A 24,378-nucleotide genomic window follows, 5' to 3' on the forward strand; every position below is an offset into this window, starting at 1 on the left:
CACCCTCACCTTCTCTCCACACCCTCCCTCATCTCCCCACACCCTCCCTATCCTCCTTCATCCTCCCTCATCTTGTTTTCCCTCTTTCCTTCACCCTCTCACCCACTCACCCCTCTCTCTCCCCACACCCCTCCCTCATCTTCCTACACCTCCCTCACCATCTTCTCCCTCACCCTGTAGGTCCGGTTACTAAGAGGCAGGTGTCAGGGTGAAACAGGGAGTAATTGCTTTTAAAGAGGTTGTCATATCTCCTTTATCCAGTGTCTCTATGCCTCATTTATTATACATTCCTGATAGAAGAAGGACGTAGAGAAAAACTGGATGATTCTAGTGATTAGGATAAAATTGAATAAGTAGGGGATCAATTTTTTAGTAGTTTCTTGTTATTGTCTTTGTAAAAAAATCTGTATTTGTTTCCATGTTTTTGTGATTTTTGTTTGAATTTTGTGTTTTTTAAGAAGAGGAGGTTAAGTGAGTGTTGGATAATTGTAGTGATTAGGATAAATTGGTGGAATAGAGAGAAGAGGGGAAGTGGGTGGAGTAGGTGGGAGAATGGGGAGAGGGAGATGAGGGGAGGAGGATGGGGAGAGGGAAGATAATGGGGAAGAGGGAGAGGGAATAGAGGAAAAGGAAGGGAGAAGAATTGGGAGGGGAAGGAAGAAGAAAGGAGGTAGAAGGAATAGAAAGGATAGGTAGGTGAATAGGGAGGATAGGGAGGATAGGGAGGGGGGAAGAGGGGAGAGGAAGGGGGAGAAGCAGAAGCAGGAGACGTGGGCACATTTGTTTCAGCTGGCTGACCACGCTAACTTGGCCCTTCCTCCCCCTCTCCCCCCCCTCCCCTTCCCTCTCCATCCCTCTCACCACCACCGAGAACAACAACATAACCGCCGATAAATTTTTCATTGCTCCTCCTACCCTCTCTACCCCTCCCTTCTCTAGCTACTTCCCCCCCCCCTCTCTCTCTCTCCCTCTCTCTTCTATTCCTCCTTTCCTCTCTATTCATCCTACGCTTCACTCTCTTCCCACTTCCCTCGGCTTGTTCCATTGTCCCTTCCATCTCCTCTTCTTCTTCCCTTTCCCTCTCGTTATCCTCTTCCTCCTCTCTTCTCCTTTTCCTCCCCTTTCTTCCCCTCACCCTCTACCCCTCCTCTTACTCCCCCCTTTCTTCTCATCCTCCTGTCCCCTCCCTTTATCGTCTCTTCTATTGACATCTTCATCATAACAAACTGACACAACCACATCAGCCACCCCAAACCATATTTCTACAGCACAACAACCACATCAACTACCCCCAAACCACCCAACTGCCACAATCCCACCGTAACCACATCGAAAAGCTGCTACCCCAGAGCCATAACTGCCACAATCCCGCAATAACCATCAACTGCCCCAAGCCACCAACTACCACAACCACAACAACCACATCAACTACCCCAAACCATAACTACCACAATCACAACAACCACATCAACTACCCCAAACCATAACTACCACCATCACAACAACCACATCAACTACCCCAAACCATAACTACCACAATCACAACAACCACATCAACTACCCCAAACCATAACAACAACACCATCACAACACACTACAACACTAACTACCTTCAACCCTACATTATCACCACTACCCCAGCCCTAAACAGTGCCCCCATGAACCACCATTTCACCTCACTACTGCTCACCACTAGCCTACCACTAGCCCACCACCTAGCCTACCACCAGCCCACCACCTAGCCGACCACTAGCCCACCACGAGCTTACTACCTAAACCACCACTAGCCCAGGTATATAACAAGTACTAATTAGTTAATCACCTTTATATCATCTATACCTGGTGATATAAAGTATATACACGTCTGTCTATAGCACCTAGGGTTATTCTGGTCACAAGGTACAGTACCCAGGTCCACAAGGTACAGTACCCAGGTCCACAAGGTACAGTACCCAGGTCCACAAGGTATAGTACCCAGGTTCACAAGGTATAGTACCCAGGTCCACAAGGTACAGTACCCAGGTCCACAAGGTACAGTACCCAGGTCCACAAGGTACAGTACCCTGGTCCACAAGGTATAGTACCCAGGTCCACAAGGTATAGTACCCAGGTCCACAAGGTACATTTCCAGGTCCACAAGGTACAGTACCCAGGTCCACAAGGTACAGTACGCAGGTTTACAAGGTACAGTACCCAGGTCCACAAGGTACAGTACCCAGGTCCACAAGGTACAGTACCCAGGTCCACAAGGTACAGTACCCAGGTTCACAAGGTATAGTACCCAGGTCCACAAGGTATAGTACCCAGGTTCACAAGGTATAGTACCCAGGTCCACAAGGTACAGTACCCAGGTCCACAAGGTACAGTACCCAGGTCCACAAGGTACAGTACCCAGGTCCACAAGGTACAGTACGCAGGTTTACAAGGTACAGTACCCAGGTCCACAAGGTACAGTACCCAGGTCCACAAGGTGCAGTACCCAGGTCCTACAGGTACAGTACCCCAGGTCCACAAGGTATAGTACCAAGGTCCACAAGATTTTTAGTACTTGGAGTCCACAAGGTACAGTACCCGGTCACAAGGTGCAGTACCCAGGTTTACAAGGTATAGTACGCAGGTCCACAGGGTACAGTACCCAGGTTCACAAGGTACAGTACCCAGGTCCACAAGGTACAGTACGCAGGTTTACAAGGTACAGTACCCAGGTCCACAAGGTACAGTACCCAGGTCCACAAGGTACAGTACCCAGGTCCACAAGGTACAGTGCGTCATGAGTGCGGCAGGAGTAACGTGGCGCCGCCTGGACACAAGACCCGTCTGCCGGATTCCCAACACCGTCTTTCCTCACCTCTTCATCGTTAACTTTTACTTCCCGTCTTCCTTATGACGTCTGGCTCGGAGTGGGGAGGGTGGGATGAGGAGGGAGGAGGGAGGAAGAAGGGGAGGAAGTGGGGATTAGAGTTATGTGGAGAGAAAGTAGTGGGGTAGGGGTGGATGCATGAAGGGGAAAGGGAGTAAAGGGAGGGTTGTGGGAATTATGTCATGACAGGGAAGGGAGACCATAGTGTGGGGAACTATTTGCCTTAGGCTAGTAAGGACTAATCAGAGATGAGATAACAAGTAGTGTGTATTAACTTGATTTCAAAACATAGTTGTACGCTTGGTCATTTCTCTCTCTCTCTCTCTCTCTCTCTCTCTCTCTCTCTCTCTCTCTCTCTACCAAGCACGATTCGCTACACAGAATCATCAGTGAGTGACGTGTTAGTAGCCAGACTGAGGGAGTTTCGTCACTCAACACTTCCGTCACTCTCTTCGTTAAGATTCAAATTGATTCGAAACGCAAACTTGAAACATTAATTCCAAACACTGAAACAAATACCCGTCTCAAAAACAGATTCCGAAACAGAAACACGAAGCTTAAAATTAAAGCACTCATTCGACACAGTATCTCGACACAATGGTTCGAAACAGTGACCAGAAAAAAAAACATGATTCGAAACACAAGTCCAAACATTGAGTCAAAACCGGGACTTGAGACACAAATTCGAGAGAGAGAGAGAGAGAGAGAGAAGTCGTCCATTACAGCATTAGCTCATGGTAGTGTCATTCACCACCATCTACAACCACTATCTGCTCCTTGGCGCCTCGGTACAGCCCTCACCTCATTACATAAACTCCGGCTATTTTATCATACAGAAAGTTACATGCTTGGCTAATTCTTCCAAGAGGATACTGAGGGGGGTGGGGAGGTGGTAGCAAGGAAGGGGAGGGGGGGTTATAGGTGTGAGGGTAAGGAAGGAACGAGAGAAGGGTAGAGAAGTAAGAGGAGGGAATAAGGGAGTAAGATGAGAGAATAAGGAAGTAAAGGGGACAGAAGAAAGGAAAGGGAAGGAGAAAAAGAACAAGAGGGAAAGAATAAAAAAAAATGATAGAAAACTGTAAAGGATCTATAAAAAAAAACAAGAAAAAGAACACGAAGAATAAAAACAGTTTGTAAAGATACCCTGAAGTTTGAGAGAATTTCTACCTTTTAAACAAAGACCAAAATAGAAAACTGTATCAGATGAAACAAAACATCAGGAGCAGCCCCAATTTATAGTGATATCCTGAACTTTAAGACAAATTCTCAAACAAACACCAAAAAATAATAATAATAATAATAATAATAACAAACTTTACCAGATCTGATAAAGAAAGAAAACACGAGAATCAGCGGCATACAGTTTGTAGAGATATCCTGAACTTTGAGAGAGTTGTTCTTTTAGACAGGAAACGATAATTTTTTTTTTTTGGTTGAGAGTAATAGTGAGAACGACGCTGGCAACATCCAAATGTCTGGAGTGTTCGTCTTCATATTTCTCACCACAATGAAGAGCATCATCACGCATTAACGGAGGCAAGTATGAGCGAGGCAGTTCTTGTGACGGGGACCAGATCCATCAGAGAGAGTGAGAGAAATTTTCTTATCTCATGATTAACGACATCAGTCCTTTTGCTACTGAAGGCTTAGAAAAAGAAAAAGAAAAGAAAGAGAGATCACAGCATCCATCCTCAACAACAACAAAACACCCTCGTCATCTCTTGGTTCCATCATCGTCAAGTAAACACTCCCAATCAACAAATACCTCAATAATTATCATCTTTATCATCCTCCTCCTTTATCACTCATACCATTTATTCCCATTACGTCAAAGAAGAGAAAAAATATGGTAATTCACCCCTCAAGGAAGTGGTTCTTTATCATTATAGGTGTATTGGTGAATGGTGTCTTGTTAATATATAAGGATAATGTTAGTTATTATTTGTTCTTGTGTGTGTGTGTGGTGTGTGTGTGTGTGTGTGTGTGTGTGTGTGTGTGTGTGTGTGCGTGTTAAAAAGAAGAATGTACCGCAAATAAAAAAAACATCTCTCTCTCTCTCTCTCTCTCTCTCTCTCTCTCTCTCTCTCTCTCTCTCTCTCTCTCTCTCTCTCTCTCTATCAATAAAAGAAAAGGACATCACCAGGAAGATGTAGGAGGAGGGAGAAACAGATAAATCTCTTTCTTTAGTGTTGAGTGAGAGAGAGATAGAGAGAGAGACCCTCATTTTGCACTACTAGGCCTACGAAAATATAGCAGACGGGTGACATAACTATACTGATCCTTTGTACACACACACACACACACACACACACACACACACACACACACACACACACACACACACACACACAAACACACACACACACACACACACACACACACACACACACATCATAAAAAAAGCTCAGAAATATTAATGTCTCTTCCTTAACACACTCCATCATCCTGTCTTAATGCTGGCCTATTGCTGTCTCCCCACCCATTACCCTACTACCCATTTTACCCATTACACCATTACTACCCAATACTACCCATTACTACCCATTTTACTCATTCTGCACCTTACTACCCATTACTACCCATTACTACCATTTTTACTCATTACTACACCATTACTACCCATTACTACCCATTACTACCCATTTTTACCCATTACTACCCATTACTACCCATTACTACCCAATACTACCCATTACTACCCATTTTTATCCACTACCCATTACTACCCATTACTACCCATTTTTACTCATTACACCCATTACTACCCATTACTACCCATTACTACCCATTTTTACTCATTACCCCATTACTACCCATTTTTACTCCTTACTATCTATTTCTACCCAGTACTACCAATACGTACCCATTATTTCTCATTACCGTTACTATCCATTAAATCATACCATCCATTACTACCCATTATCAGAGAGAGAATATTTAAAGTAATCTATTTGTTCCATTATTTTCCCCATAAGATGATAAATCCCTTTACCTCCTCCACCCACAGCACTGCCACCACTACCTCACACCTCACCACCTACCACCTACCTCACCACTCTCACCACTCACCTCACCACACTACCTCACCACTACCTCACCACTACCTCACCACTACCTCACCCACCACCACTACCCACCACTACCTCACTCCCCCTCCCCACCACTACCCCACACCTCTACCCACCACTACCTCCCACTACTCACCACTACCCCCTACTCACCACTACCCCACCCACCTACCTCCACTACCCACACACACCACTACCCCACCACTACCCACCACCACCCCCCTACCTCACCACTACCTCACCACTACCCCTACTACTTCCCCAGCCCCGCTACCATATTTCCTTATAACTCCATCACACCAGCTATTACCAGAGATCACTAATACCACACACATATACACATATACACACACACATATACACATACATACACAGAGGACCACCGACAAAGAGTATCAGGTTACAAACGGTCACAGAACACAGCAATAAAAATGGAAAAATGGTTGTTTACGTCGACCTATAGTTCATATGGTAGTAATACACAGCGCCACCACCTGATGTATATTGCCTTGCTGGTGCTACTAGAGAGAGAGAGAGAGAACCCTAGTGCTCAATAGGATAATTTTTCACGTTTAGTAGAGACAAAAATACAGATATATAGATAGATAGATAGAAGGATAGATAGATAGATAGATAGATAGATAGATAGATAGATTGATAGATAGATAGAAGCTAAAGACAACACGGAGCCAATACAACAAATGCCACAACACAGTAATCATCTCCGGAGACAAACACTGGAAAACTCTACGGTAACCACAACCCATGTTTCACTTACTCTGGCCACCCGTGTTGTGTCTCGTGTGATGGCTAGGCTTGTGATGCAGTATTATTGGCGATATTTATTTTATTTTAGTATCCTATTCTACTGTTCTGAGTGATAGTTTTTTTTTTTTAGTATTTTGGGATAGATTTTTTTTACCTTTGAGGTATAATATAGTTGAGTGAATCATAGTTTGGTGTTGTATGAAGTCCAGTTATGAATGAATGACCCAGGGTGTATTGTGTTAGTTTAATCTGTCTGTGTGTTTTTTACTATCAATTTGGCTTTGTTAGGATGTTACTTAATCACATATGTTCATTAGTATTACATGATATCAGATGTAGGTCAATCTCATTTTCATTTTATTTTAGTGGGACACATGAGAATTGAAATGACTCACACTGCTGTAATTATGCATAAAATCGTCATCATTCCGTCACGCAGATAAATATTATCAGTCAGTCAGTAAGGAGAGACGTATATTGAGCTAACTAACACCGCCAAAAATATCACCCCAAAACAAAACGATAATAGAGGCGGGTAGCGACGACCCTCCGCCTCGCCTGGGTGAAGGATGACAACAAGAAACTCTCCCGTCACTGCCAGACTACTTCACTAAGGCTACTCGACTCTCCGCCGCCGTCACTTCAATTTGCATTTGTGGTTTTATGGTGACCAGCGAGAAGTTCTGGTTCTCCTTTGAGTGATTTTAAGGGGGTGTAATGTGATGTGTGTGTGTGTGTGTGTGTGTGTCAACCCTTGCTCATCTGTACGGCCTGTGGGCGAGCCTAATGCTACCGACCGACCGGGACCTTGGTTAACCTCGAGTTCCCTATCCATTAATCATTGTTATGGATATTATTCTTTCCCCTTCACTGCTGACCAGGGCAAGGATTATAGAAAAGTAATAACAAGAGTAATAATAATTGGTAGTAATGTTGTCAATTGTAAGAACACTTTTAGAACCAGTCACAGTAACTCCATCGTTAATTTCTTCTGACGTTACCTACTTCTCTAACCTAACCTAACCTAAACCTAACCCATCGTCACTTAACCTACCCTAACCTAGCCTACCCGAACAAACCCTAATTTCCACTGATCAGGTCAGGTTAAAGTCTCTAAGCTCGTGCTCATTAACCTGTGATGAATAATTGATTATATACCTGTGTGTGTGTGTGTGTGACTCTTAACCTGGGTGACTCTACGTGCATCATGAAACAACAAGCACCTCACTCCCTCCCTCCATCCTTTCGTCCCTCCCTCCATCCTTCTCCTCCATCTCTTCTATTTCCATCCCTTCATCCTCCCTCCCCCCTCTCCTTAACCTATTAGTTGTTCCTCCTTTCATTTACCTAGTGTTATCCTGCCTCTTCCCTTCTCACTACCCCATTCCTTCCTTTCTCCTCCTCTCCCTCATTCTTCTCCTACCCCTCTGTTATCACTCCACCTTCCTGTCACTCCTTCCCCTCCTCCAAGTGCTATCGGCTCCAACCACCAAGCCTGCCTGCGTGCCCCTCCATCCACCTCCCTCCTCCTCCTCAATCCATCCCCTCTCCTCCTCCCCCTCAATCCAGCCTCTTCCGCCTCCTCCACCCCCCCCTCCAATAGTTCCCCACACACTGAGATATCTTTTACGTAAAGGTTTTTGCCGTCGCAGGAGGCAACACCGGCAGTGGGTGATGGATTAATGGCCGTCAAACAAGACGTTCTTTGACAATGGAATCAGTCCAGCCCACGCCCAGGACCTTGCTGTGTGTGTGTATGTCTGTCCTGCTGAGAGTTCTTGGGGGGGGTGAAGAGATTGATCTGAGGCAAGGTCTACATGGTTAAGGGTGAGGTGGTATAGGAAGGTGAGGGAGGTCTATGTAGTTAGAGGTGGTATAGGGGGGTCAGGGTGAGTGTTTATGGGCATTGCACCAGGCACCGGCCACTGGCCCGTCAAGGCCTGGGGGGAAATATAAAATAATAGTAATAATTGTAATAATAATAATAATAATAATAATAATAATAATAATAATAATAATAATAATAAATAAAATTAAAATAATAATAATATAATTATAATAATAATAATAATAATAATAATAATAATAATAATAATAATAATAATAATAATAATAATAATAATAATAATTAATAATAATAATAATAATAATAATAATAATAATAATAATAATAATAATAATAATAAAAGAGTCATAAATAAATAATAATAAAACAAAATATCATGAGCGAGAAACAATATATGTATGTTGTGTTGTCAATAGTAAGAGAAACAATTGAGACCCTGCAATTGTGTGTAAATGGTGAGCAGAAAGACAGATTAGCAACCTGGGACTTGGTCACAATTTCTGTGATGCCATATGACAGCAGGGTCTACCATTAGACAACACATTATGCTTTCAGGCGGTAGTACCTCCCTGTTTGATAGCTGCCTACTACCTACTACCTAGGTGAGGGGGGGTCTAAGTGGTTAAGGGGGAAGGGTGGTATGTAAAAGGTCAGGATGAGGGAGTGGGTGGGTGGAGGTGTACAGCATGTGGTTAGGGGTGAGGGGACAGGAAAGACTTGGGAGGTGAGATGGGAGAACTGAGGCTGTGAAGGGTGTGAGGTACAGGTGGATGTAGGTGGATGTAGGCGAGTGTAGGTGGGTGCAGGTGAGTGTAGGTGGGTGCAGGCGGGTGCAAATGGGTACAGGTGGGTGCAGATGGACACAGGTGGGTACAGGTGGGTACAGATGTGAGTAGATGGGTACAGATGGGTGCCAATGGGTGCAGGTGGGGCCACAGGCAGGCAGGCAGGTAGGGTTTCTCAGAGCCATATTCTACCTTTTGTTCCAATAGACGAATAAAAAAAAAAAAACTATATTTTTCTACATAGATCTGACAACTTTTTCCATGGGCAGTTGTAACACGTAAAGGTAGATGTGTGTGAGCTGTTCTCCGCCACCACACTCCTTACCTCACCCCCTATATAAAGACGAGAAACTACATCATTTTAACTATAGGTTTAGGTATAACGACCATAGTACTTTCTTTTTTTACTATGACTTAAAAATTCCTTCAGATCATAAATACAAGGAGAGGCTTTTTAAGTAACATTATTAAATTATATCAAAACCCTTTAGGAAAGTTTATGTCAATTATTAATAATACAAGACATATATAGAGTCATATTCCCCGTCCCTATCCACTTCTTAAGGTAATCAAATAATAAATTCTGGTGCCCGGACTATCAACTTACCTGTCTAGAATTACTTTTTTAATAACCTGTCTATTTCACAATGACCAAGGGCTAAGGCTTCCAATCCCAGGTAATTTTATGACAAATTTGAGGACACGTAAAAAGTCTAAAGTTGTGAAAATAATTAAAAAGTCATTTGTTTGAAGAAAATTTGGATCTTAGCAACACTTCGCGCAGGTGTTGAACAGGTGTTAGGTGGTGGTGTAGCATAGTCAGTTGGCAGGTGGTGGACAGGTGGTAGACAGGTAGCCGACAGATGGTGGCCAGGTAGTGGACTGGTAGTGGACAGGACTGGTAGTGGATGGTAGTGGACTGGTAGTGGACAGGTAGTGGACGGAGTCAGTGGACAGGTGGTGGACAGGTAGAACAGGTGCACCTGATATACTTTCAGGATTTGTTAGTGATAATTAACGTTAAACTAAAGGGTATGATAATTTGTTTAACACCATCTCCTATTTCAACTAAATTATCCTAACAACTGTAACCCAATCCAATCTAACCCTCCTTCACTTAACCTAACCTAACTTAACTTAGCTAATTAACCTAACACCAAAAAAAAAAACTTGAAATAAAAACTAACCTAAACTAACCCAACCTGAAACCTACCAACTTCTTCTAACTAACCTAACTAACTAACTAACCTCAGAAACTTAACCAAACTTAAGCTCAGGGAGAGTAGGAAGAGGACTGCAGACCTCCTCCTGCTCCTCAACTTTGGAGTTGGTCAGTTAAAGATGTAATGAAATTTAAGGAAGGAGTTGAAGTTAATTGAGGTTTAAAAGTAGAAAGTTATATTAAGAAAAAGATGGATGGGGTGAGGAATGAGAAAAATGAGAGGATGAGGAGAGAGAGGATGGGGAATGAGGGTTCTTTTGACAGGTTGACCAGTGACATATGAGGAATGCACAGGTGAATTGGAGGAACCGGAAAGTAGAGGGGAGGGGGGGTGGGAAGGATGCTGAAGCAGGATGAGAGAGAGGAGGGACAGGGGGGATATTGGGATCATTCAGGTGAGGGAAAGGTTAGAGGGGGTCAGGTGGTCAGACAGGTGAACGTGAGGGAGGGGAGGGGTACAGGTGGTCAGACAGGTGAACGAGAGGGTGGGGAGGTACAGGTGGTCAGACAGGTGAACGTGTGAGGGGAGGGAGGGTGGTGGGGTGAGGGGAGTGGCCGGACAGGTGGTAGGCCACACACCTGCCATCGTGACCTGCCTGGTAACCCAATAGTTCGTCCCCTGGTGGTGAAGGCCCGACCTTGTTGGCCAGCACACCCTAGCAGGCCAGCAGGCCACGGGAAAACAGAGGAAAATACGACAGATTCAGAGAGGGAAAAAGAGATGAAAAATGGAAACATAAACAATTGGTCTTTTACGAATAACTACGAGAGGGGGGCCTAACCATACTACCGTAAATAAAAATCCAAATAAACCACCGAACAACACACCGGCCAGGGGGTGGGAAAGAACACTATACTATAACACAACCTGGAAGACTAGTGGTCACATATACTCCTTCTCTCCTTTCTTCCCTCTATTCCTCTCCTACTAACCTCTTTCACCCCTTCTCTCTCCTTCCCTATATCCTTTCCCCTTTTCCTTCTTTCCTCACCTTTTTCTCTCCTTCTTTCCATACTTCTCTTTCTCCTCACTCCATCCTCCCTCCTCTTCTCTCCTATCTCTCTCTTCTCCCCCTCCTCTCCTTCCCCTTCCTCCCTCCTCTTGTATTTACATAATGGGAGACTGAGGGGCGATGCTGTAGTTCCGCCACCTGCCTCGCCCACCGTGTGCTGAAGCTTTGTATTTACATAAGTCATGGCAGATACAACCACGGGACGCTGGTAAAACTTAGACACGACTTATGGGTGGGTGTGTTGTGGGTGGGGTGGGTGTGTGTTTTGGGTGGGGTGGGTGTGTAGTGGGTGGGATGGTGTGTGTAGTTGGTGGGGTGGGTGTAAGTTGGGTGGGCTGATACCTATAGGTCACGTTCAGGTCACGGTCTGGATCTACTGTCAGTTCACGATTAGGTCTGGTGGGTCCGATATCAGGTCACGCAGCGTAGGTCACAGTGGGTTCGATATCAGGTCACGCGTGGTCCTGATGGGTCACTATATCAGGTCACGCGTAGGTCTGCAGAACCAAGGGAAGGTCACGTGTTTGGGTTATATGCAAATTAAGGAGAATTCTGAGACAGGTCAAGTCAGGTCAAGTCAGATCTAGCAAAAAAAACAGATTAATTAAAAGATCCGTACTAGGAGAGAAATAGGTCAGTTTAAGGTCATCTCTAGGTCAGTTCAGGTTAAGAGAACAGACTTGTCAAACCAATCTCAAGGCAATTTCAGTAACGAAAAGTCAGATGAAGAAGCAATCATGAAGCATCATAACAGTGAAGGCAGGTGTCATCATGGCCGCCCCAGCATCTTAACATCACTTTAGGGTCCTACCAGCTACTTCTGTACTACTGTGTGTGTGTGTGTGTGTTTCTACGTATCTCTCTCCATTTCCTATACACACAGAGAGAGATACGACCCACGTGACACTGATCTACCCATCCGTAGATTATTAAATCCGGGTCATCCCAGCAGGTCGACGAACACCTTACCTGAGACAACACTATCAGGTGAGAGGAGGAGGAGGAGGAGGAGGAGGAGGAGGAGGAGGAGGAGGTGGGGATGGTAGTGATACCCTTGATGTATTAAACAGATCAAGTGTGGTCTAGGGAAGGGTGTGTGTGTGTGTGTGTGTCAGAGAGACTGTTATATCCTGATTTGCAAACTAAAAGCCCACAGCCTTACATAACCTCACACTCTTACACATCTCTACACACTCCTACACAGCTCGACACACTCCCACACCCTAAACACTCCTACATAGCCCTACACACTCTTCACAGCTCTACACTTCTACACACCACCTAAGCACTCTTCACAGCTCTACACACTCCCTACACAGCCCTACATACCCTAAACACTCCTACACAGTTCTACCTTCCCTACACAGCCCTACACACCCCTACACACTCCAACACAGCCCTACACACCCTTAAACACTCCTACACAGCTATACACAGCTCTACACACCCATACACATCCCAAACACCCCCTACACACACACTCCCACACACCACCTAAGCACTCCTTCACAGCTCTACACCTCCTACACAGCAGTACACACTCCCTACACACCCATACATCCCTACACACCCCTACACAGCTCTACACACTCCCTACACACCACCTAAGCACTCGTTCACAGCTCTACACACTCCTACACAGCAGTACACACTCTACACACCCCTACACTCCTCTACACAGCCCCACACCCTACACAGCCCCTCCCCTACACACACCCTTAAGCACTCCTACACAGCTATACACAGCCCCACACAGCCCCTACACACTCCTACAGTTCTACACACCCCTACACCTCCTACACAGCCCTACACACCCCTAAACACTCCTACACACCCTACACAGCCCTACACCCCTGCACACCCCTACACTCCCTACACAGCCCTACAAACCCCTATACAGCCCCTACACACTCTACACAGCCCTACACAGTCCTACACCCCCACCTACACCCCTACACAGCCCTACACTCTCAGCCCTACACACCCCTACACACCCCCTACACAGCTATACACAGCCCTACACACCCCCTACACACCCCTACACACCTCCCCACACAGCCTACACAGTCCCTACACTCCCTACACAGCCCTACACACCTACACACCCACAGCCCTACACACCCTACACAGCCCCACTCCCCTACACACCCCTACACCTCCCCTACACAGCCCTACACACCCCTACACAGCCCCTCACTCCCCTACACACCCCTACACACCTCCTACAGCCCCTACACAGCCCTACACACTCCTACACAGTTCACACACCCTACACACTCCTACACAGCCCTACACACCCCTATACACCCCTACACAGCACTACACACCCTTACACAGTCCTACACACCCTACACAGCCTACACAGCCCTACACAGCTCTACACCCTACACAGCCTACACACTCCTACACAGCCCTACACCCCTAACACTCCTACACAGCCCTACACACCCCTACACAGCTCTACACAGCTATACACAGCCCTACACACCCCTACACAGCTCACACCCTACACACCCTACACTCCTCTACAGCCCTACACCCCTACACACCCTACACACCCCTACACCCTACATAGCCCACACCCCTACACACTCTACACAGCCCTACACACTCTACACACCCTACACTCTACACACCCCTACACACTCTGCCTACACCTCTACACAGCCCCTACACCTCTACACCTACACAGCTATGCACAGCCCTAAACAGCCCTACACTCCCCTACACTCTACACACCTACACAGCCTACACACTCCCACACCCCTACACACCTGAGCTCTACACACTCTACACAGTCCTACACACCCTATACATATACACATCCCCTACACACACCCCTACACAGCCCTACACCTCTACACACCCCTACACATCCCCTACACAGCCCTACACACTCTACACAACCCTACACCTCTACAGTCCTACACACCCCTACACAGCCCCTACACACTGCCTACACACACCTACAGCCCTACACACTCTACAGCCACACACTCTACACAGTCCTACACCCCTACACAGCCTATACATCCCTACACCTCTACACAGCCCTACACACCTACACACCCCTACACACCCCTACACAGCCTACACACTCTACACAGTCCTACAACCCTACACAGCTATACACAGCCCTACACACCCCTACACAGCCCCTACACACTCTACACAGCTACACACTCTACACAGTCCTACACACCCCTACACACTATACACATCCCTACACAGCCCTACACACTCTACACACCCCTCACACACCCCTACACACTCTACACAGTCCTACACACCCCTACACAGCTATACACATCCCTACACACCCCTACACAGCCCTACACACTCTACACACCCCTACACACCAACACCTCCTACACAGTCCTACACACCCCTACACAGCCTACACACTCCCCCCACACCCCTACACACTCTACACAGCCTACACACTCTACACAGCCCTCTACACTCTACACAGCCTTACACTCTACACAGTCCCTACACTCTCTACACACCCTACACAGCCCTACACAATCTACACAGCACACACACCCTACACAGCCCTACACACACACCCTACACACCCCCTACACAGCCATACACACCCCTACACATCACTACACAGCCATACACACCCCTCACACATCCCTACACAGCCATACACACCCCTACACACTCTACACAGCCCCTACACACCCCTACACAGCCACACACCCCTACACATCACTACACAGCCACACACACCCCTACACACCCCCTACACAGCCTACACACCTCTACACACCCCTACACACCCCTACACAGCCTTACACACACCTCTACACACCCCTACACACCCCTACACACCTCTACACAGCCTTACACACTTTACACACCCCTCCACACCCCTACACAGCCTTACACACTCTACACACCCCTACACACCCCTACACAGCCCACACACTCTACACACCCCCACACACCCCTACACAGCCCCACACACATCACTACACAGCCATACACACCCCTACACATCCCCACACATCCCTACACAGCCATACACACACCCCACACAGCCATACACACCCCCTACACATCACCACACAGCCATACACACCGCACACATCCCTACACACTCCCCACACACCCCACACACCCCTACAATCACTACACACCCCTACACAGCCATACACACCCAAATCATACAGCCATACACCCCACACAGCCCTACACATCACTACACAGCCACACAGCCACACACACCCCTACACATCCCCACACATCCCTACACATCCCCTACACAGCCATACACACCCCACACAGCCATACACACCCCTACATCACTACAGCCATACACACCTGCACACATCCCTACACATCTACACACCCCCACACCCCTATACACCCCTACACATCACTACACACCCCTACACATACATACCTCCCTACACACTCCTACACAGCCATACACACCCTACACATACAAGCCATACACACCCTACATACCCTACATAACCCTAAAGAGCACAATTTGAATCTTTGACATATAGAACAGAAATTCCTCAAAATTTACAATAGCCTCGTCAGTTTTCTTCGTCAGAGACCATTTGAGGTTTCTAAAAGAGTGGCTAATGGTTTCTACGGCTTCTACAAGGTCGTTGATGGTGTCTCTGGTTTCTTGAGACTTATTTAGTGGTTTCTATATCTTCAGGAGGTATTTTGGGGTTGCTGATGATTACAAAAGAAATCTTTTTTTTAGCGGTTTCTAGAAGGTAATTTAAGGATTTTCTAATGCCAACTTCTTGAGAATTTAGATACGTACTCTAACTGTAAATTCTAGAGGTTTCAGCATCACCTCTCGTCCTTAATTGGTGGTTTCTAGAGCACTCAGCATCAGCTCTGGTTCTAATTGGTGGTTTCTAGAGCACTCAGCATCAGCTCTGGTTCTAATTGGTGGTTTCTAGAGCACTCAGCATCAGCTCTGGTTCTATTGGTGGTTTCTAGAGCACTCAGCATCACCTCCGTCTCTAATTGGTGGTTTCTAGAGCACCATCACCTCTCGTCTCTAATTGGTGGTTTTAGAGCACCCAGCATCACCTCGTCTCTAATTGGTGGTTTCTAGAGCACTCAGCATCACCTCTCGTCTCTAATTGGTGGTTTCTAGAGTACTCAGCATCAGCTCTCGTCTCTAATTGTGGTTTCTAGAGCACTCAGCATCAGCTCTGCTCTAGTTATGAGAGACCGTGGTGGTATGGTCTAGTTTGGCCAGATAGACTCCTGATAAACAACCAATTGGACGGCAGATAACATTCACTAGACTGGGGGGGGGTGGTCAGGGAGAGAATGGTTGGGGGGGGGTGGGGTGGGTGGGAGGAGGGGTGGGGAGGGGTGGGGTGGGAGGGAGGGAGGGGAGGGAGGGTGGGGTGGGGTTGGGTGGGTGGGTGGGGTGGGAGGGAGGAGAAGAATTGGTGGTTGGGAGAACAGGATGGGAAGAGGAGGAGTAAAGGGAGGTAGAGAGGAGAAGAGAATAGAGGAAAGGATGAGGGGCATGAGAGAGAGGGACCATAAGGGGAAAATGAAAGAGAGAGGAAGAGAGAGAGAGAGAGAGAGAGAGAGAGAGCACTTGACACACCTCAACTTCTCAGCACACAACCATTACCCCCCGACCTGTCCCTAACAACACCAACTACTATTTTAAGCCAATCAAAGGAACACCTGCGTCTTAATCTCACCTGCCACGACTGCTTCAGGTAGGAGGAAGTGATGAGGTACAGGAAGACCTCAGGTGTGTTGCAGTGCCATGACTCCTTCAGATGGTTCCTCAACTCACTAAGTCCTCACAACAACACTAGCGGCGTTGTTAAGTTACCCACTTAATGTGTGTGTGTGTGTGTGTGTGTGTGTGTGTGTTTAGAACGTGAGTTAGTTTTAACATTATTATCTTCTTCCTCCTCCCCCTCCTGTTCCTCCTCCTCCTCCCTCCCCCTCCTTTCGTTCCTCTTCCTCCTCCTCCTCCATCGACGGTGTCCCAAGGGTTAGTGTTTGGTGGGTAACTTAGAGTGTGAGTGATAGGGAGAGAGTTACCCATGTTAATTATTTATCTCCCTAGAGTCATAGCGAATATTCCCCACCATCGCTTCCTCCTCCCTAGAGTCATAGCGAATATTCCCCACCATCTCCTCCTAGAGTCATAGCGAATATCGCCATTTCCTCCTCCCTAGAGTCATAGCGAATATTCCCCGCCATCGCTTCCTCCTCCCTAGAGTCATAGCGAATATTCCCCGCCATCTTCTCGTTCTCGTAACTCGTGGATTTACTTGTTAACTTGAAACTAATACTTGAACTTAAGGGAATTTATAACTCAAAAGGGAACTTAAAACTTTAAACTTAAGATAAATTGTTGATTAAACTTGAGTGAGCTTTTGGATTGTGAAAGTGTGTAAGTTAATTAATCTCTCTCTCTATCTCTCTCTCTCTCTCTCTCTCTCTTCTCTCCTGGCCACCACTACATTATCAGTGACCAGTAGTGAAAGCAACTAACACGCAAGGTAATGTATTAAACGTTGGACATAATGGCCACTATGAGACGTGCCCTGGCCACTAGGTGCGAGGTACGGCTACTCTGACCACAAAATGAGACCACAATGAGGAGGTCCACCAGCGTCTACGGCGAGTTTTTACAGTACTAATAATGGCCTCGAGTATCGTAGATGGTCAAGTGTGTGTATGTATGAGGGGTCGTCTCTGTCTGTCTGTCTGTCTGTCTGTCTGTCTCTTTCTCTCTCTTGTATGTTTGTCAATAGTCTTTCTGTCTATATGTCTATCTCTGTCTATCTGTCAGTCTATATTCTCTCTGTCTGTCCGTATGTCTTTCTTTCTATCTGTCTGTCTTCTCTGTCTATTTGTTTGTCTATTTATCTGCGTGTCTGTCAGTCTGTCTGTCTGTCCGTTCCACACACTGAGTCATTCCTCCAGTGTGTGACTCTGTGCTCCTCCATGGCTCTATATGGCCCTTTGTGTATGTCCACTAATAGCTTCATTTAACCATGTATGTCCAATAATGGCCCTACCTGGCTCTGTATGAACTTGCATATCCAATAATGGCCCTACGTGGCTCTGTATGGCCCTGCATGTCTACAGATGGCCCTACGTGGCTCTGTATGGCCCTGCATGTTTACAGATGGCCCTATGGGGGTCTACATGGCCCAGGATACACTCCCGGGCGGGTTTAGGGAGTCGGAAACAGCTGTCGGGAGGAAAAAAAAGAGAATAGAGCATTGTTTCCATTTTCCTCCCTTCCTCCTCTCTTCTCTCTCCCTCCTTCTCCCTCCCTCCCTTCCTCCCTCCATCCTTCCTCCCTTCCTTCCCTCTTCCTCCTTCCCTCTCTTCCTTCTCTTCCCTTCCTTCCTTCTCTTCCCTCCTTCTTCTTCCCATCTCCCCCCGATGGCTGAGGGGATAAAAGGAAGGAAGAAGAAGGAGAGAGAGAGAGAGAGAGAGAGAGAGAGAGAGAGAGAGAGAGAGAGAGAGAGAGAGAGAGCTAACTCGTAGTAAAATAGTCTTCATAATTCTGGGGTGGTGGAGAGTAGCGCTGCTCAACCATCCAATGAAAATGTCAGACACAAACACTGGCCATTAATAATTGGCTCACGAGAGACTGGCTACGGCGCTCATTAGTTTCAACACTGCCTATGTTTCCGGCCATGGCGAAGTGCCTGGTTGGCAAAAGGTGGGCGAACGTGCGTGTGTGGCGAACGATAGATGCTGTCTAAGGTATACGTCTGGCGTTTAATCCACCAGCAAGTTACTCTAATTATACAGGTAACGATTAATTAAGGTTGTAAAATGAATTAAATTATTACTACAAATAATAATTATTTTTACTGACCTATAACAACCTATGCTGACCTATGCTGACCTATAACAACCTATAATGACCTATACTGACCAATAATGACCTGTAATGACCTCTAATAAGACAAAAAAATCATTACAAATACGGAAATGTCTTTTTTAACTGAAAATACATATATAAAAAATAATAATAAATGTATAATTAGGTATCATAGGCCTAAAATAAATAAAATAAATAAATAAATCAAGTGTGCGTTTAGTATCTTACGTCTATACATCACACACACACACACACACACACACACACACACACACACACACACACACACACACACACACACACATACAGTATACATAAGAAAAAACACCACTACTCCTGGCAACATTTAGTGAGACTTAGTTTTTTGTGAAGGTTCCTGTGTTTTTTTTTTGTTTCCGTCACCCTGTTGGGATATTTGTCTGTTAATGTTTAGAAATACTGTGATGTGTCCGTCTGTCTGTCGTTTTATCCGTCTCATTCTCTCTCGTTATGTCTTTTTTTGCGTTTTGCCTCTTATCTCCTTCCTTATCTTCCTTGAGAGAGAGAGAGAGAGAGAGAGAGAGAGAGAGAGAGAGAGAGAGAGAGAGAGAGAGAGAGAAAAAACTCACTTTCTCTCTTCCCTAAATACCCAAAGCCACATCTTACCCTAAAATCCCCTTCTTTTTCTTCCTCTTTTCCCTAAATTTTCCACCTCCTCCTTTTCTCATCCCTAAAATCCTCTTCTCTCCCTTCTTCCATCCCTAAAATCCTCTTCTCTTCCTTTTTTCTTTTCACTCCCTTAAAATTTCCCGTTTTCTTTAACCTTTCCCCAAAACGTCTCCCCCGTTTTTGTAGAGATATTTCGGGCTTATTATAAATTACGTTTGTGTTGTGTTCTTGTGGATATTACTCAGCTGGAGGGCCACTCTGATGACGTCAAGGAGGGAGGGAGGGAGAGAGGAGGGAGGGAGGAGGAGGAGAGAGAGAGGAGGAGGAGGGAGGGAGGGAGGGAGGAGAGAGGACGGAAGGAGGGAGAGGGAGGGAGTGGAAAGAGGGAGAAAAGAAGAGGGAGGAAGGAGGAAGAAAATTATGGGAGGTTGTGGAAGGAAAGGAAGGGAGGAAGGAAAAGGAGAAAGGAAGAAAGAAAGTGAGAAGGTGAAGGAAAGAATGGATGAAAGGAAAAAGGAAATGAGTGATGGGGGAAGAGAGTCCCAGTCGAGCATGGCGAAGTGTCCATTAGCTCGTACTGGTGTCCAATGTGGTGGGGGGGTGGGGAGGGACGTGGAGTGGGGGTGGAGGGAGTGGGAAGGGGTTGACATTGGGGTGAGGGGGTGGGGTTTGAGGGAGAGAGGAGGGAGGGAGAGAGGATATACAGTAACTACGATATATTTTTTCCGTGATGGAGTCTCTCTCTCTCTCTCTCTCTCTCTCTCTCTCTCTCTCTCCGTTCTCCTCTGTCTTTGTCTCTGTTTATCTGTCTGTCTATCCACATTTTTATTCTCTTTTACTACATCTACAATTATCACCATTTCCCTATATCAATCTTCAATATTCCCTTCTCTTTGCTACTAATTTCCTATTCCGTCTCGTCTCGTCTCTCTGTTCCGTCTCTCTGTTCTGTCTCTTTATCCATTATCTCTGTCCTCTCTCTATCTCATCTTTATCTCCTTAACCCCTATAAATGAAACTGCCTCCTCTTCTTTTTCCTTCTTCCAGAGACACAGAAGAGGAGAGAGAGAGAGAGAGACAAAGAGACACTTATCTCCTCATCTCCTACAGGTATAATGACCCGCCCTTCTTCTCTCTCCCTCCTCCACCAGATACAGATGAGATGTTGCCTCACTTCCTGGAGCCGATCCCAAACAAGACGGTCGTGGTTGGGCGTGACGTGATCCTACCTTGCTCCGTCGACAACCTTAAGGGCTTCAAGGTAAGGATGCTGCAGGATTCTTTAGTTGTCTATTGGGTCACTGTTTAGGATACCCACGGGTGGTATCCTTAAGGACTTCAAGGTAGGATGCAACAACAACAACAACAACAACAATAACAATAATAATAATATAATAATAAATAATAATAATAGTAATAATAATAATAATAATAATAAAAATATCAACAGCAACCAAAAAAATCCTCCACAAAACCACCTCAGCACACGTCATTCTCTCAGCCTTTAAAACAATATAGGAACCGATTTCTATACAAATATAAAACACCAGCTATATGGCCCACGGGATAGAGGGCATTATCGGGCCACATCGCGTATTGGGGACGGCCCGATTGATATATATAGGAGAGGATTAGAAGCAGGGGTGGGGGAAAAAGACCTTCTGTTGCTGTGATGAGTGGAGGGTGTTACCTGTGTGGTGTATACCTTCATTAGTTACCTGTCTACCTCTCTCTCTGTCTGTCTTTATGTCTGTTTCTGTTTACCTGTCTGTATGTCTTTCTTATTTCTCTCTCTCTCTCTCTCTCTCTCTCTCTCTCTCTCTCAGGTAAACAGGAAATAATGGTAGATGAGAGATGTCTTTATGAGTCACTCTGTGTAATGATGTACAAGAAGAAATTGCCTTTAATACGTTCTTAAAAACCCGGATAGGATGAGCTCTTAGACTCGTCGTTACGTGAAGCTCTGACATTCATAAAGTTGTCTGATATTCCGTTTAAAGCTCTAATATTTCGTTTAGTGAAGCTCTGATATTCATTAAGTTAAAGCTCTGATATTCGTTTAGTGAAGCTCTGATATTCGTTTAGTGAAGCTCTGATATTCATTAAGTTAAAGCTCTGATATTCGTTTAGTGAAGCTCTGATATTCATTTAGTTAAAGCTCTGATATTCATTAAGTTAAAATCTGATATTCGTTTAGTGAAGCTCTGATATTCATTTAGTTAAAGCTCTGATATTCGTTTAGTGAAGCTCTAATATTCGTTTAGTGAAGCTCTGATATTCATTAAGTTAAAGCTCTGATATTCGTTTAGTGAAATACAATATTCGTTTTGATGGCTATATTCAATTAATAAAGCTCTGATATTCGTTTAGTGAAGCTCTGATATTCATTTAGTTAAACTCTGATATTCTTAGTGAAGCTCTGATATCGTTTAGTGGCTCTGATATTATTTAAGTTAAAACGATATTCTTAAGTGAAGCTCTGATATTCATTAAGTTAAAGCTCTGAAATTCATTAAGTTAAAGCTCTGATATTCGTTTAGTGAAGCTCTGATATTCATTAAATTTAAAGCTCTGATATTCGTTTGTGAAGCATATTTAAGAGGTAAGCTCTGAATTCATTTAGTAGCTCAGTATTCGTTAGTGGCTCTGATAAAGTTAAAGACTCTGACTCCAATGAATTACTAAAGATTAATAGTTTATGATAAATGGAGGTTTTTTGTGGGCTGTGATGTTTAACTAAAGTAGCTATCCTATATCATGAGATCTATGCGGCATTCAGTGACAGTAGCCTCATAGTCAATATTTGCAACTGTTGTCGGCTTTAGGGCCGATGCTCTCGTTCCCCTGAGGCAGAGCAAAGCCGACCTAAGGAGAGAGAAGGACAGTCGACATCTCATCCAGGCTGTAACATAGCTTCTGGGCTGCTGCTTCTGTTCGGATTTCACATCCGCGAGTCTGGCGTAGAAGCATCTTGCACTTGGTCCCATCCCACCAGAGGTTGTGAACACCAGAGGAGTGAAGCTGCCTTGATCAACGTTCTGAATTCTCTCCCCTATGCCCTTATCTTGTTCTCGTTCCTCCTGTGTGCAGCATCGAGAGCTAAGTTAAGGTGACATGCGGTCATGGGATAAAAAATCCTGATGTCGAAGAAGGCTTGCTGTCCCCGCGTCCAGAATCCTCGAGCACTGACGTCGACACGGGCTTCGTTGGATGTGTTTGAAGTCCTATGTTGGAAAATCTCACCGTCCAATGGAAGGAGGGTCGGTTCTACCCTGACATCACGGCAAATTTCCTTCAACATATTTGCTGTGAGATTCCTTACTTCGTCATGGCGTGATCGACGTCATAGGAAGAGCCACACACGCATTGGGAGGGCAAACCTCTACTGGCCTACCGTACCTTAGAGCATTGGCATCTGTAAATTCTTGTTTATTGAGACTGAAACCATTTGCCCGACTACTACTACTACTATTCTGATTATCACCATTACTATAAATCCATAATGTTTTAACATTTATTCACAACAAAAGAACACATTCCCTAATTACTCTACCTTGACACACCTGTGAGACCATACCTTAATTAACCTTCTTACTGTACCTTAAATATCTCCCTTATTTATCTATCTATATTCTTATCTATATACATCTATCGACCATGAAGAACACTGAAGAACAAAAGAACAGGTGTGCAATCATTACTGTGTTTTGGTACACCTGTGAGAAAATACTTTAATTGTGTCTAGGTTTAGTCATTAGAAGTAAGAGGCTGTGTTTTCCCTATGTTAATTTTCCTAATGCGTTCGATTAAGAGTTGGTGGGGAAGAGGTGGAGAGAGGGAGGGTGGAGAGAGGGAGGGGGAGAATGGGTGTGGTGGGGATGTAGAGAGAGGGAAGAGAGGTTGGTGGGAGATGGGGATGTGTGAGAGGTGGAGAGGAGGGGAGAGAGAGGGAGGGGGAGGGATGGTGGAGAGTTTGGGAGAGAGAGAGAGGGGAGAAAAGCTGAGTGATGGTGGGGAGAGGCGGAGGGATGGGGATGGGTGATGGTGGGGGAGAGATGGGGAGTGGATGGGGTAGGAGAGGGAGAATGAGGGAGGGTGGAGGGAGATGGGAGGGGAGAAGAGTGGGTGGTGGGGATGGGGGGAGAGGGAGGGCAGGAGGGAGGGAGAGGGAGAGAAAGGGGAGTGGAGAGGGGAGGGAAGAGAGGGGAGAAGGGAGAGGGCAGGGAGAGGGTAGGATGGGGGCATGGAGGGGGAGAGAGGGAGAGGGCGTGAGGGAGAGGGAGGGAGCGGAGGGGATGTGAGGG

General features: G+C 45.7%; 1 protein-coding gene across 3 annotated transcripts in view; it reads left to right on the top strand.

Moving 5' to 3' along the window:
- Positions 1 to 21,225: 21,225 nt before the first annotated feature.
- Positions 21,226 to 24,378, top strand: part of LOC121877552 (lachesin-like) — a 32,307-nt gene continuing 29,154 nt past the window's right edge. For 2 of the 3 annotated variants that reach the window (XM_042383347.1, XM_042383346.1), the window contains exon 1: positions 21,228 to 21,335. In XM_042383347.1, coding sequence (XP_042239281.1) covers positions 21,237 to 21,335 — 99 coding nt within the window. In that variant the 5' untranslated portion in view covers positions 21,228 to 21,236. Of the gene's footprint in view, positions 21,336 to 24,378 lie in introns of all 3 variants that reach the window. The other variant, XM_042383345.1, reaches the window with a different exon arrangement.

The sequence above is a fragment of the Homarus americanus genome, unplaced genomic scaffold (assembly GCF_018991925.1).
Source record: "Homarus americanus isolate GMGI-L3 unplaced genomic scaffold, GMGI_Hamer_2.0 scaffold45469, whole genome shotgun sequence".
Taxonomy (NCBI): Eukaryota; Metazoa; Arthropoda; class Malacostraca; order Decapoda; family Nephropidae; genus Homarus; species Homarus americanus.